General features: G+C 44.2%; 1 protein-coding gene across 4 annotated transcripts; it reads right to left on the reverse strand.

Annotated features, from left to right (window-relative positions):
* Window positions 1-15: 15 nt before the first annotated feature.
* Window positions 16-13735, reverse strand: mthfr (methylenetetrahydrofolate reductase (NAD(P)H)). Of its 4 annotated transcripts, none has more exons than XM_084916048.1 (12): window positions 13381-13735; window positions 11546-11804; window positions 10445-10683; window positions 8404-8514; window positions 8137-8330; window positions 7486-7736; window positions 3255-3389; window positions 2090-2270; window positions 1560-1742; window positions 1374-1475; window positions 1172-1291; window positions 16-781 (listed from the first exon to the last, which is right to left on the reverse strand). In XM_084916048.1, exons 2-12 carry the CDS (start codon window positions 11788-11790, stop codon window positions 566-568), a joined length of 1977 nt encoding a protein of 658 aa, XP_084772174.1. In that variant the 5' UTR covers window positions 11791-11804; window positions 13381-13735; the 3' UTR covers window positions 16-565. The 4 variants fall into 4 exon arrangements, with proteins under 4 accessions (XP_084772174.1, XP_084772171.1, XP_084772173.1 ...); XM_084916045.1 differs by lacking the exon at window positions 13381-13735 and adding an exon at window positions 12255-13374; XM_084916047.1 differs by lacking the exon at window positions 13381-13735 and adding an exon at window positions 11944-13374.
* Between the last annotated feature and the right edge of the window lie 171 nt (window positions 13736-13906).

Below are 13906 nucleotides of genomic sequence, written 5' to 3' on the forward strand. Positions count from 1 at the left end.
ACTGGACAAGTTACGTTAGTGAAGGAAAAGTATTTAATAAGTATTATTAATCATGTACATAAGGCAGCAGGTGCTTTAAGTGTGACTCTTGTCATGACATCAAGTTCATCATAGGGTGTAAGATTTGCACACATCTTACATATATTTCATCACTACACTAGGTTCTCACCTATAATAACACATCATTAATGCTCATTCTTACATATAGGCCATCTGAACTCTTTGTAAGAGTAAAAGTGAAATGTTCACAATTCATGTTTTGAGGTCATCGTTTGGAGGTTTTGTTGTTTAGCACAAGTTTCCCTTTGAACAAATGATCAGCTCCACATACGTAAAAACAAAACAGGTTAATCTGCCTGACAGTGACATTACTCATCAGGAGCCAACATGACCGCACAATTTCATTGATCATTGTTTCCTATTCACTCAAAGGTTTGAAAACATCAATAAAAACATCTTTACAGTTTTATATTCATACTCTGTAACATTAATGGCATTTTTTTTTAAAAACTCAACTATTCTTAGTGTTTTCTTTTTCTTTTTTTTTAAAAAAAAAAGACTTTATTCAGACGGTTTCTTCACTGTGAAGCTCTGGAGGAGCGTCGAGCAGCTCGAACATGTCATCAATGACTTGCCACAGGCAGTTCTCCAGAGGGAAGTCATTGTCCACCAAATTGACGAGGAAGTAATTGTCATGGATATATTTAATTATCATCCGAGAAGGAGACTCGTCTTCATAGAGTTTGCCCCACTGCTCAATCCACAAGGCAAACGCCTCATCCTGAGAAGATATGAGAACATCTGGGTCAACACAACATGCCAGAGCTTTTACGTCACACTGCCCTCTGTCTTTAAAGTTAAAGATTATACAAAAATACAGAGAAAACGAACAATCAGATAAGCCCGTATGAGCGAGCAGCTAGTGACAGTGGGAAGGAAAAACTCCCTTTTAACAGGAAGAAACCTCCAGCAGTACCAGCAGCAAGGAGGGGCGGGGCCATCTGCTGCGACCGCTTGGAACTGGTTCCAGAGCTCCGCCTCCTACTCTACCATTAAACGCAGTCATACTTTATTATTACCCTTTTAAACCTTGAATATTTCAGTCATTTAAAAACACAACACAAGGTTTAACATTCCCCAAACTGTGGACAGAAAGAAGACAGTGTCTCACCTTCCAGTACATGAAACTAACTGGGTCCACTACAGTCGGCTGAACAATCTCCCTTCCGGCGAAGATCCCCCAAGTCACAGCATTTGGTTGCATTTCAGGGGCGTTGGTCAGGTTACGGCCCTGCATGCAAAATGTTCACCATGACCAATGTTTACACACACACACAACCATGGAGTTACTGATGCTTTGTATACAAACTTACATTCACATTAACAATGTGATAATTCACACGGGGCTCGTACTTCTTCAGTACTTTAAGAAGAGCGGTCACATTTTCACTGGAGGTGAAAAACTCCAGATAGGCCTGTCGGTTGAATAACATCCATATTAACAATAGCAGACTGAGAATCCCATCTGAAGGTACTGAAAATACTGTTAGTGTTTGTACCTTCTGGAAGACGTAGCCCCCTGGAGGTCCCCAGCCCACAATGGGGTCTGTGGAGGGTTTGCCATTGATGTTGGGCTGAGAATTGATGGTGAGGACTCCTCGCCTGTTCACTTTCTCCAGTTCATCCTTCAGAAGGTTGGTCTCTGGGGCCAGAGGCTCGTCATTCCATGGCAAACACATCACCTATAGCAGAAGAGAAAGCCTTAGCCTGCTGTTACTGCTGCTATATACAGAAGACTTGCTGTGGATGAACGAGTGGCTACGTGGGGTATGGTTAAAAACAAAAACCTGTTCTCAGAGTGAGTGTCAGTGTTTCCAGTGCACTCAGGACAGGATTCATTTAAACAGAGTAACAATGGCACACCAGCCAACCACAAGGTTAGTTTTCACACTTGACTTATCTAATTTAGCTGGAACATACAGTAGACAACAGCTTGGTATACTTAAACCAAGGACAGATATAGGAAATCTGTGGTGCCACAGGCTGGGAAAGCTACGAGTGACCGAGCTCCGTGGTTCATCCTGGATACCTTGTGTCCGCAGCGATTTGGCTGAGCTGTAATGTAGCAGGTAAAGACTTCGAAGACGCTCTCTTCATTTTGTAGCTCTTCACCCCACATTTGCAGCAGTGCATCTTTAGATGATTTGCTCTTCAGGTAGAACAGGTAATAGTCATTCAACTCCCCAAAAGCTGGAGACGAGGAATTTCCCCTGAGGACGAAAACAAGACTCTGAGCTAAAGTTCAATAAAAGTTGAACGAGGTTCCAGAAAGTGATTAGATTAAAAAACAAGAAACAATAATAATACAATTAAATGCGTGTACACATTTCATAGTGTCAATGTGAGCGCTCGAGCAGAGTAGGAAATAACCAGTCCATCTGAAGAACTTTTTTTTTTTTTTTTATAAAGAACAAATGAGCCACATATTTAACCTCCTAGGACCTGGCGTCCACATATGTAGGCATCACATTTTCGGTTGTCTAGACCAAAATACTAAATTTTGCTCTACAAGGGCCTGATATCCACTTACGAGGACATTATACTGCCTCTGTTCTATTGAAATTTTAAACAAGTATCCTCATATGTGGATCTCTTTTCTTAGAAACAAAAATCAGGTTAAAAAGAAAAAAGGTAACTCTTTGTTTTTACATTCATCAGGTCCCAATCAGCCCAAATATCAAAGAGAAATTAAAAATGCATGCTATGAAAGCGTTTGGGTCTTAGGAGGTTAAAGGAGAAATGCATAAACAAGCAAGCAGCAGGGTCTCCTGATGGTGAGCTTTTGAGCAACAGCGAGCCTAAAACCTGCATCATACTTCCCACGTCTGCCAGGGTCCACTCAGCTCAGAGTGATGGCAGTTTTCTTGTTAACACACAGTGAATACAATGGTCATGAGGACATCAGTGTGTTTGCCCGTTTATTACCGAAAAAGAAAAACTGCAGCTACAAGAACACACATTAGAAAACTTATCACATAGAACAGCTGTTAATGTAACTCCAGTATGCACTTAACAGAGTCAAAGGCTGGAGATGAAGGATGATCCCTGTGGACAACAGCACGACTCACAACTCGTATGCAAATTCTTACATACACTTATGCAATAATTTGCATAAATTGAGGCATTCAACAAGAACAGCCCTGATTTAATGTCTGAAATGTAACAATGAGGACATCGCGATAAATGAAACCTACCATCTGCCATTGGGGAAGTCGTCCCAGTCCTGGGTTCTGTAGATGTAGCTCTTGGGCCTGGAAGCCCAGAAGATAGGTCGAACATCTTCTACCTTCCGTTTGGGATGGGCGCTCACTGCCCAGGGAAGAGGCCGCCTGGCACAGAAACACACTGTCAGCCTCTACAGCACTCTCTCAGGGCAGGAAAAGAAATAAAGGCCTGCTCTACAAAAGACACTGCTCAGTGAAATGAAGAAAATACTTTGGTCACTACTTTGATCACACATGAGTTCTTGATGAACGAAGCATTCAAGCTGAAATACTTTACTCATGTAACACTGTAATGTAATGATAATAAAATGGTCAGTGGAGATGTAATAATCAACCTTTTGAGCAGATCCAAAATTACACCTAAATTGAAGTTAGAACTTACAGTTTGATTCAACACAGTGTTAGCATGTCAACATGTGTCACGAAAGTTGGTGTGAGGCAGTAATGTTTATGGGAATCTCCTCCCAGACTTTGAAAAAGGCATCAGTGAGCTCCTGAACAGTCAATACAACCATCGGCAGATCTGCAACTTGAGCAAATCTCACTGTGGAATCAAATTCCACCCAAGATGACTGGTATAATATCCTATTAGAGCGATTAGAAGATGCTGTAGGTATTACATGTACTGCGCTGCAGTGGTTTGTATCATATCTATCTAATAGACTCAGATTTGTTCATGTAAATGGAGAGTCCTCTTCACACACCAAGGTCAATTATGGTGTTCCACAGGGTTCAGTGCTAGGACCAATTCTGTTTACATTATACATGCTTCCCTTAGGCAGTATCATCAGAAGACATAGCATACATTTTCACTGCTATGCAGATGACACCCAGCTCTATCTGTCCATGAAGCCAGATAACACACACCAATTAGTTAAACTGCAGGGATGTCTTAAAGACATAAAGACCTGGATGGCCGAAAACTTTCTGCTTCTTAATTCAGATGAAACTGAGGTTATTGTACTCGGCCCTGAAAATCTTAGAAATATGGTATCTAACCAGATTCTTACTCTGGATGGCATTACCTTGGCCTCCAGTAACACAATGAGGATCCTTGGAGTCATTTTTGACCAGGATATGTCCTTCAAATGCACATATTAAACAAATATGTAAGACCACTTTCTTCCATTTGTGCAACATCTCTAAAGTTAGAAATATCCTGTCTCAGAGTGACACTGAAAAACTAGTTCATGCATTTATTACTTCCAGGCTGGACTACTGTAATTCATTATTATCAGGAAGTCCTAAAAACTCCCTGAAAAGCCTTCAGTTAATCCAAAAAAGTCCTGACAGGGACTAGAAAGAGAGAGCATTTCTCCTGTATTGACTTCCCTTCATTGGCTCCCTGTTAAATTCAGAATTCAAACTCCTGCTCCTCACATACAAGGTCTTAAATAATCAGGCCCCATCTTATCTTAATGACCTTGTAGTACCATATCACCCTATTAGAGCACTTCGCTCTCACACTGCAGGCTTACTTGTTGTTCCTAGAGTATTTAAAAGTAGAATGGGAGGGAGAGCCTTCAGTTTTCAGGCCCCTCTTCTGTGGAACCAGCTTCCAGTTTGGATTCGGGAGACAGACACTATCTCTACTTCAAACTTTCCTTTCTGCTAAATGCATCATTCCCATGATGCATTGAGTTTTTCCTTTCCCGTCACCTTTTTCACTCACTATGTGTTAATAGACCTCTCTGCACTGAATCATACTTGTTATTAATCTCTGTCTCTCTTCCACAGCATGTCTTTATCCTGTCTTCCTTCTCTCACCCCAACCAATCACAGCAGATGGCCCCGCCCCTCCCTGAGCCTGGTTCTGCCGGAGGTTTCTTCCTGTTAAAAGGGAGTTTTTCCTTCCCACTGTCGCCAAAGTGCTTGCTCATAGGGGGTCATATGATTGTTGGGTTTTTCTCTTTCATCACTTTAAACAGATGACATCATCTTACACGGTGCAAACCCCGTCTCGGCAATTCTCAACACACTAACTCGATTTGGGAAACTCTCAGGATACAAAATTAATTTTAGTATATTATCATTATTTATTTCTTATATTACAGGCCCAAATGTGTCATATCGCATAGACGAGGATCTGTCTGACAGAGGTGAAGTATGGCTGTGAGTCGAAAAGGCAAGATAGTAATGTGCTTTGGGGAGTCTATCGCCATATCCTCTCATTATCCCCACATGGTCAGGGTTTGATTTCCAGTCTTTAAAGTAGTAAATGCAGCATCATTCCAGACTCCTTACAGCACGTGTCAAACTCCAGGCCCGCGGGCCACATCCGGCCCGGCCCGCGAGATCATTTTATACAGATTTATTATTAGTGTTATGCATGGTGATATGAGGTGCTAATAACACACAAACTACAGATCCCACAATGCAGCGCTGCAGCCTCCTTGCCGAACGCTAGGCTACCTGGGAACATTCCCGCGTCAATCAAGTCAAACTTCTGTTATTGCAAAGCTAGCCGCTCACAATGGCGAAGCGAAAAGTTGATTCTGAAAGCAGAGCCTTTCAGCACCGGTGGGAGGCTGAATATATGTTTACAGACATTGCTGGTAAACCCGTGTGTCTTATTAGTGGAGCTAATGTGGCTGTAATTAAGGAATTTAATTTAAGACGGCACTACGAGACAAAACATCAGGATTAGCTGAAAAACCTAAATGCAGAGCAGAAACTACAGAAGGTAGAAGAGCTAAAGAAGAATCTGACATTTCAGCAGAGCAAAATCACAAAGTGAAGCTGTTGTGAAAGCAAGTTTTATTGTAGCAGAGGAGATAGCCAAATCAGCCCGGCCATTCACGACTCTGAAGAGCTGCATGATGAAGCTGTGCGACGTCTTGTGTCCAGACAAAACGCAGATTTTGGCAAATGTGAGCCTGAGCAGAAACATATGTCAAAGTGTAACCGACATGAAACTGCCCTGGGACAAACAACAGATGGAGCGCCGGTGTTGTCGGCAGGATGCGAGTAAAGATGCAGGAGAACTGTACCGGTGAGTTAACAGCATACTGCATCACACACCAGGAAACGCTGTGTGGTAAAGTCCTAAAAATGGAGCATGTAATGATCACCGTAACGCAAACCGTAAATTTGATCTGAGCTAAAGGTTTAAATCACCGTCAATTTCTTTTATGTGGGAAATAGATTCAGAGTTTGTCGACATTCCCTATCACAGCGGTCCCCAACCTTTTTTGCGCCACGGACCGGTTTATGCGCGACAATATTTTCACGGACCGGCCTTTAAGGTGTCGCGGATAAATACAACAAAATAAAACTAGTACCGGTACCGAAAAAAAGAAGATTTATTCATAACACACGTGAAAAGACCCAGGAAAACCGAGTTAACGATAAAAATGATAACAAAATAACGCTGAAAACCGATAAAAACCCTCAAAACCACACATTTCACACCTTAGCCTCAACTCTCGCGGCCCAGTACCAAACGACTCACGGACCGGTACCGGTCCGAGGCCCGGGGGTTGGGGACCGCTGCCCTATCATACAGAGGTCCGTTGGCTGAGTTGGGGAAAAGTTCTCAATTGAGTTTTTGAGCTCAGCAAGGAAATCTGTCAGTTCATGGACATGACATGTATGATGTGGTGAAGGCATTTCAAGTGAGGCTGTCACAAATGCACCAGTGCAATGTGCCTCACTTTCCCTGTTGCCAAGTAATGGCAACGGTTGTTGTCATGTAATTAATATATCCTTAGTATCCTTATTTTCTTATTATATTGTTTTATGTACTTTAATAATGAAGGTTTGTAGAGGAAGGCCACTTTTGACTCATAAACTAAGTGCTCAGCCAGACTGAAAAAAGGAAGTGTAAAGCTATACAGTATATTAATAAATACAGGAAGCCAGACAGAAAAGAGGAACTTTGCCATATAAGCAATAGTTGTATTGAAACTGTGACGTGTAAAGTACCAAAATAATACCTATATGAGACACAGTTTATGACTCTAATGTTAGAGATCCTGCAACTGGCGTTGGGCTGTGCAGGGGTCTCTCTCTTCCGGAAGATGATTGAATAAAAAGAAATATAAATGTTTTAACACACTATGAGTCGGTTTTCTCTGTTCTATCATGGGGACAAAAGAATCGGGGTTAATATTGTGTGGAGATGGTTAACGAAACTACATTTTCTTATTAAACTCGACTGAATCTCACTTTTGCTCAAAGCACTGGTGTTTGATTGACTGACCTGGGGTCTTCTATCCACAGGCCCAGCTGTCGAAGCACCTCCATGGTCGCAACTTCACGGTTCAGCGTGTAAAAGTGGACACCTGGCACCTTGCCACTGTCCAGCAGCACACGGCACATCTCCACTGCTTGCTGTATCCCATAATTACGGATAGCAGCATCGTTGTCTTTGATAGGCTCGATGACTTGGGTGATCTCCTCTGGGACCTCAAGCTTGGAGAGCTTGACAAGCTGACGCAGAGACTGGTAACCCTGAACAACATGAACACACGAAAGTTGAGATCCACTCCTGTGCAGCTCTAACAGAACGTACTGTTATCCAGCAGCTTTACGTGTGGTCAGGTCGCCCTGCTGTCACTGTGAGACTGCTAATGCTACAATGTCTGTCTGAAACATTAGCTCCATCGAGCCGTCGTTCCCTGTGTGGAAGGCAAAAGGGAAATCTGGACCATGACGAGTACATTTAACACTTTTTAGTATCACTGCAACCAGCTACCCCTTTGACTTCTCCATGGTTCAGATGACGAAAGAGGAAAGCACAATCACAGGGAGTGTAAAGAGTAACAGAACACAACACTATCACTTCAAAGAGGAGAAAATTGCTTTGAAGATAAAGATAAGAGGATTCCTGTTCCTAGAAGAACTTAGTTACCTGAATGGGGAAGATTCCTGGTAAGATGGGACATGTGATGCCAATGGCTCTGCAATCATCCAGGAACTTGAGGAAAGTGTCGGGCCTGAAGAACAGCTGGGTGATGACAAAGTCTGCTCCAGCATCCACCTTCTCCTTCAGGTGCCTGAGATCAGCTTCATAGCTCTCTGCTTCAGGGTGGCCTGTGGGGTAGCCTGGACACACACATTTAAATTAGCGACAATCCACTCAAACTGCATCCTGCTGACCTCGACAGTGAGAACATACCAGCGACGCAGATGTCAAAGTAGTCATCAAACTCTGAGCGGATATGTTTGACAAGGTCGATGGCATAGTTGAAACCATCCTCCTCTTCCTCCCAATCTTCTCCTACTGGGTCTGTGAAGATATTTGCCACACGCCTAAGGTTTAAAAACATGCACAGCTGGATGAGACAGGTCGCATCCTTGTACAACAAACTAGATGAGCTTTGAGCGCCAATTAAAACAAAGAGGGAGATCCATTAGTTTGTATGAATCGGGGAAAGTGCAGCTGAATCGAGGGCATGTTACGGTGAAGGAACGTCTCCACAGATAGGGAAGCATTAGCAGTGGGAATGCATCGATTTTAATTGCCAAAGAAAAACTCGTCCGTCAGCGATGAGATTGTTGACATTCAGCCATCAGCTGATTCAGATGTAGCGTGTGACATCACTCGCTGCATGTAGCATGCCTGCTAACGCAGCATTTAAGTGCTTTTATGGTTGTGACCGATGATTTTAACAAAGTGTCACAGAACATTACAAACAGGACATAAATTGTCCGCCTCTGCAGAGCACTGCTCGTGCATGCGGCGCTGTGTTAACAGTCCATTGTAACGTCTTGATGCATGTTCAGTCATCCAGGTAAAGAAATCCCAAAAGTTGATTCTGTTCATCTGGACGTTCTCAGTGGGAGAAACGTGTCGTCACTCATCCAAGTGACTTCTTCAGTCTCAGCTGACTGCAGGTTTCCAACCTTATAAACATAATGATCATTTGCCTGAACTGAAACTAGCACCACTGAAGGAACAATGGGCTGGGAGGTCAGTTCCTTAATCATAATTATGCAAATTCTCATGACCATTGATCAGCAACCATCAGGCCAGGACTCTGCAGTCTATTTACACCTACAGGCCAGTGGACACTCTTTCAATGATGAGGATGAACACATCTTGGACAGGGAGGAATGCTGGTTTGAGGGCGGAGTCAAGGAGGCCATTTACGTGAAAAGGGAAAGACCATCTCTGAATGGAGGAGGGGGCCTAAGGGTACATCTGTCACCATCTTACAATGCTGTGATTGCAGCCATTCCCCAACTCTCTGTGAATGGTACTCATGACCACTGATCAGTGGCTGTTGATCAATGGTCATGAGAATTTGCATAATAATGATTAAGGGACTGACCTCACAGCCCATTGTTCCTTCAGTGGGCTGGTTTTAGTCATTATGCAAATGTACTGTTTATAAGATTGGGGAAACCTGCAGTCAGCTGAGACTGAAGAAGTCACCTGGTTGAGTGACGAAACGTTTCTCCCACTGAAAACGTCCCGATGAACAGAATCAGTGGTTGGAGAGTCCACTGTAACCCACGCCAGTGTGGAGAACACAGTCCACTGTTACACCGAGCAACTTCACGTCACCTGACATTTGTCTTTACTACATTTTTTAAGCCATTCAAAATCATGCTGCTTGTTGATTTTCAAATATTTTTCTTGCTTGCAGTAAGACCAAAGTAAAGGTAAAAGTAGGTCTGACGTTGTGTTTCTAATTCTCGTCTCAGAAGCTGAATGTGATCTGGAATATTTCAGAGCACAAACGCTGCAGCAGGATGTCTCCATCAGGTTTTACATTTGCAGTTTATTAGGAGTTTTTTTTTTCTTTTAAATAAATGGTACATCCTGAGAGATTTAGAACATCACAGGCTGTACAGAAAAATGTATGATTCCATTAATAATGCATTTAATTTACGAGTACGAGTGTTGTTGGCGTGCTGCTGTGTGAAGACATGATAAAAATACTCGACAGCCAGTGCTACCCTTCAGTGGGTACGCCTCTCTAAATCCCACATCCTCTTGTTCTCGAGTTATTGCATTCACAGGATGACAATGCCCCATCAACCTTTATGGCTGCTGAGCTGCTGCAGCTCAGGAAGTACAGCGGATCATCTAATGCCTGAAAGGTTGATGGTTTGATCCCTGGCTCATACTAACCCCAAGCTGCTCTCCGGTTTATCTGTTGGAGCGTAAATGTTAAACAGAAGAGTGCTGGTATGGCTACCATCAGCATTACCTCCTCTTAGTGCCATGATATTCTTCAGGCCCAGGTGCTTTGCTTTTGCCAAGTAGCTAGTGATTTTCTCTTTGCTTTGATTGCAGCAGGTTAGGTGGAGGATGCTCTCCAGGCCACAATAGTTGACAGCTGTGCTAGCAATCATCATGGATGAAGTTTCCTTGTCTGAACCCGGGTCGCCTGCTGGGTGCCAGGTAATGTCGATGAACAGGGGCCCACCAGAGCCCATACGGTCAAACCTGTAGAAAAAACACAAAGGCACACTCAAACCAGGGGTGGGAGTGAGGTAGTAAAGATGAACACATACATAACAACTACAATCTGGACTTGAGGGCTGGGAGCCAAACCGGGACACGTTTTCCCAGATGGGCTCAGTCAGGTGTTTTCAGTTTTGCAGATAAGATCATAGTGTGTACAGTTTTATGTTTCATGAAGCTTTTATTGTCACACATTTGAGGACGTCTGCTGTGGAAAATTCATATCAATGTTTGTACTTTTTTGGTGGATTGTTCATTAGTCTGTGTTGGTCTGCGTGTTGTTTTTATTATTCTACCAAGAACTGGATGTGCTCCAGACAGTGAAGAACACTGTGTTTTGTGTCTTAGAGTTCCCTGGATACATATCAGAGAGATCACATACTTCATAACAGAACAGCTGTCAAATTGCAACCTTCTGTTGATTTTGCTCATAAAAAGGATTTTTGTGATTAAGTTAAAGAAGGCGTGAAAAGGTCCCAATCGTGAAATCGGTCAATTTTATAAGCATTAGAATAAACATCCTGAGGTAGTGGATGCTGCCTGTGGACCAAAACACGAGTTTAAAAAAAAAAAAAAAAAAGTAGGACAGAACGCCATCATGACTTTTTGGGATATGTTACTGCCAGACTCTGACACTTCTACTGGATCCCCCCCCCCCCCACACACACACACACACTATCATCTCTCCTGTTGCTATACATAGCCCTAATATCACACTCCTGCCTTTCCTTGTCCCTCTTCAGTTCCCATCTGCACCCACCAACAGCCCCACCAGCGGTCGCTGTTAACTCAGGCTCTGACAGGGACGTCTCATTCTTGATGCGTCCCGTTTAAGTTCACATACCGTGATATGAGGTTAACAGCCCCACTGGCTGTGCGTGGAGGGAAGAACTCCAACGAGAACCAGCGGTCTCCGGACTCCATCCTTCTGCGCATCTTGTCCCGCAATCTGTCCGACCGGTAAGCATCCAGCACCGGCGTGGAGCACCGGGAGCTCTCCTTGGAGCTGTCCCCGCCGCTGTTGCTGGCCCCGCTGGAGTCGCTCTTGCACTGGCAGGTGCCATCCCCTCGCTGAACCTGGTTCACCATGACTGTAACTTACACTGGGAAGAAGAACAGATACGGCGGTGTGTTCAGATTTAATGTTGCCTGCATGAGAAAACGTGTTAAAGCACAACTTTAGCTAAATGTTCTCCACGAAACTTTTCCACATCCCGGATATAACAGCTGTTTCGGACTTACCACTATAGCAGGCAGCACGGCACTCACACACGCTACATCCTACCTCTGACCCTTTACATCACGGGTTAATTATGGCCTGACTGAATGGTGACCGACGGCTGTGATAACGTCGGTTGCCTAACAGCGACGCGAGCGGCTCGTTATAGCTCTTGCGCGCACGCGCTGCTTAAGCTAGCTGTCCGGGCTCAGCACGTGCTCAGGCTGCATTCACACGTAAACGCAGAATCGACACATCGAGTCAACCGAGTGCGCCTAACGCCATCGTGCTGGACTGATTTACACTGGTGCAATGTGCAGATAGTTTATACCACCTCCTCGGTCCTGTTGCCTTTATGCCCCTGAGCTCCCATTCGTCCACAGCCACAAAAATAAGCACTGCTACAGCTGCAGCGAACTTTACGCTAAACTGCTTCCTCTTTGGAGTTTTCCAACAGTTTGCATCCTTTACAGTTGCAATACTGCCCCCTTCTGTTCTTAGTGCTCATTCTCCAAATGGTCTGCAACACAAAGCGCTCTTCTGAATCAGAATTCTGCTACACGATTTGGTCTTTCGTGTAATTATCAGCTTTATGTTGATCTTTCCAGATTCTGCTGCCTCCTTTCGGTTGATCCCATCCTCCTCCTCTGACGCACAAACTCTCCACGTCCTCCTTCACTACATCCAAACTTTCAGAGGTCTTCCTCTGTCCCTCCTGCCTGGCAGCTGTCACGTATCCTCTCTGCACGTGTCCAAACAATCTCAGCCTTGCATCTCTAACATTGTCTCCACTGGCAGCTAAGGAGAAGAGGCTGAGGAAGAATCAGTAAGGGCCAGCTCGTCTGTTAAGCACTGAGTGAGACACGGGTGGAGTGGAGGATTTACCCAGAGGACAGGTGCATTATTACAAATGATCCCACTGCATAAACCAGAATGTGTGACACCTGACCGTGGGCTGTGTGGAAGCACACCAAACATCATTTCCTATCCCGAGCCCTCTGTCCTACGTGCTTAAACGCGCGTGTTATTTATGGTCCTGTCACATCATCAGCTGTGGCATGTAGGCTCAGACACGGAGAAGCTCATCATCGCTGTGTACTGAGAAAAGACGTTATTGTGAAGCGGCCTCCTGCAGAGACGCCACAAGAACCCGAAACACACTTCCTCCTGCTGGGCTTCAATACAACACGGGCGGCCTGTGACCCTTTACTGGGATCAGTGAATCTCCTTTTATTACCACGTTAACGTCCCCACAGTGCCGTTGGGACTGCGGCCACTCCTGCTGCACCTCTCCATGGCTGATGGGCTCAGCCTATCAGGCCTGGTTGTTGCTGGTACTGCTGTCCACGGTGCAGCAGCAGCCACCCGACAGCTAAAGTGGCGCTTAATCGGACACATACAAACAAACAAATGTGTGTGTGCTTTTTTCAGGTTCTGCCGTTAATAATCTTATAAATCACCCTGGTGTGTTTCATTGTAATATTCTCCTCCCGAATAATATCCGTGTCTGCGCCTCTCGTAAAACTGACGCTGCGTGTCTTCTTAAACCCGAGCGGGAGTTTTTAAAAAGGCTCCCGCTGTTGTGTTAGTAACAGCAGATGACGCCATTATAGATTAGAGTCACATGAGAGCCCGTAGGAGAGCCACAGCAGGCAACCAAGACACTTTTAAAGTGAGCCTATGAAGCTGCAGCGTTTAGTTTAAATCTGTGCCGTTCGACTCTGAAGTCTGTCGCAAATCCATCACACGGCTACCACAGACGGACAGTCGCAAAACGTTCATATTCAGTATGGCCAGTTCTGTGTACTGTCTGTTACAGAGCAGAGACATCAAATATCCAGGTTGGCACTTTAAGAGGAACTGTCACTTTCTAATTTTCTACGGGAACCAAACACAACATTGTCCTCACGCGAGACTTGCGTTGTTGCGTTTACTTGTCATCGGAAATCCGCAATTCAAACTTACTTGGAACGTTATTTGTTATGA

The sequence above is a fragment of the Perissodus microlepis genome, chromosome 20, assembly GCF_051167445.1.
Source record: "Perissodus microlepis isolate ML-2025 ecotype Zambia chromosome 20, ASM5116744v1, whole genome shotgun sequence".
NCBI lineage: Eukaryota > Metazoa > Chordata > Actinopteri > Cichliformes > Cichlidae > Perissodus > Perissodus microlepis.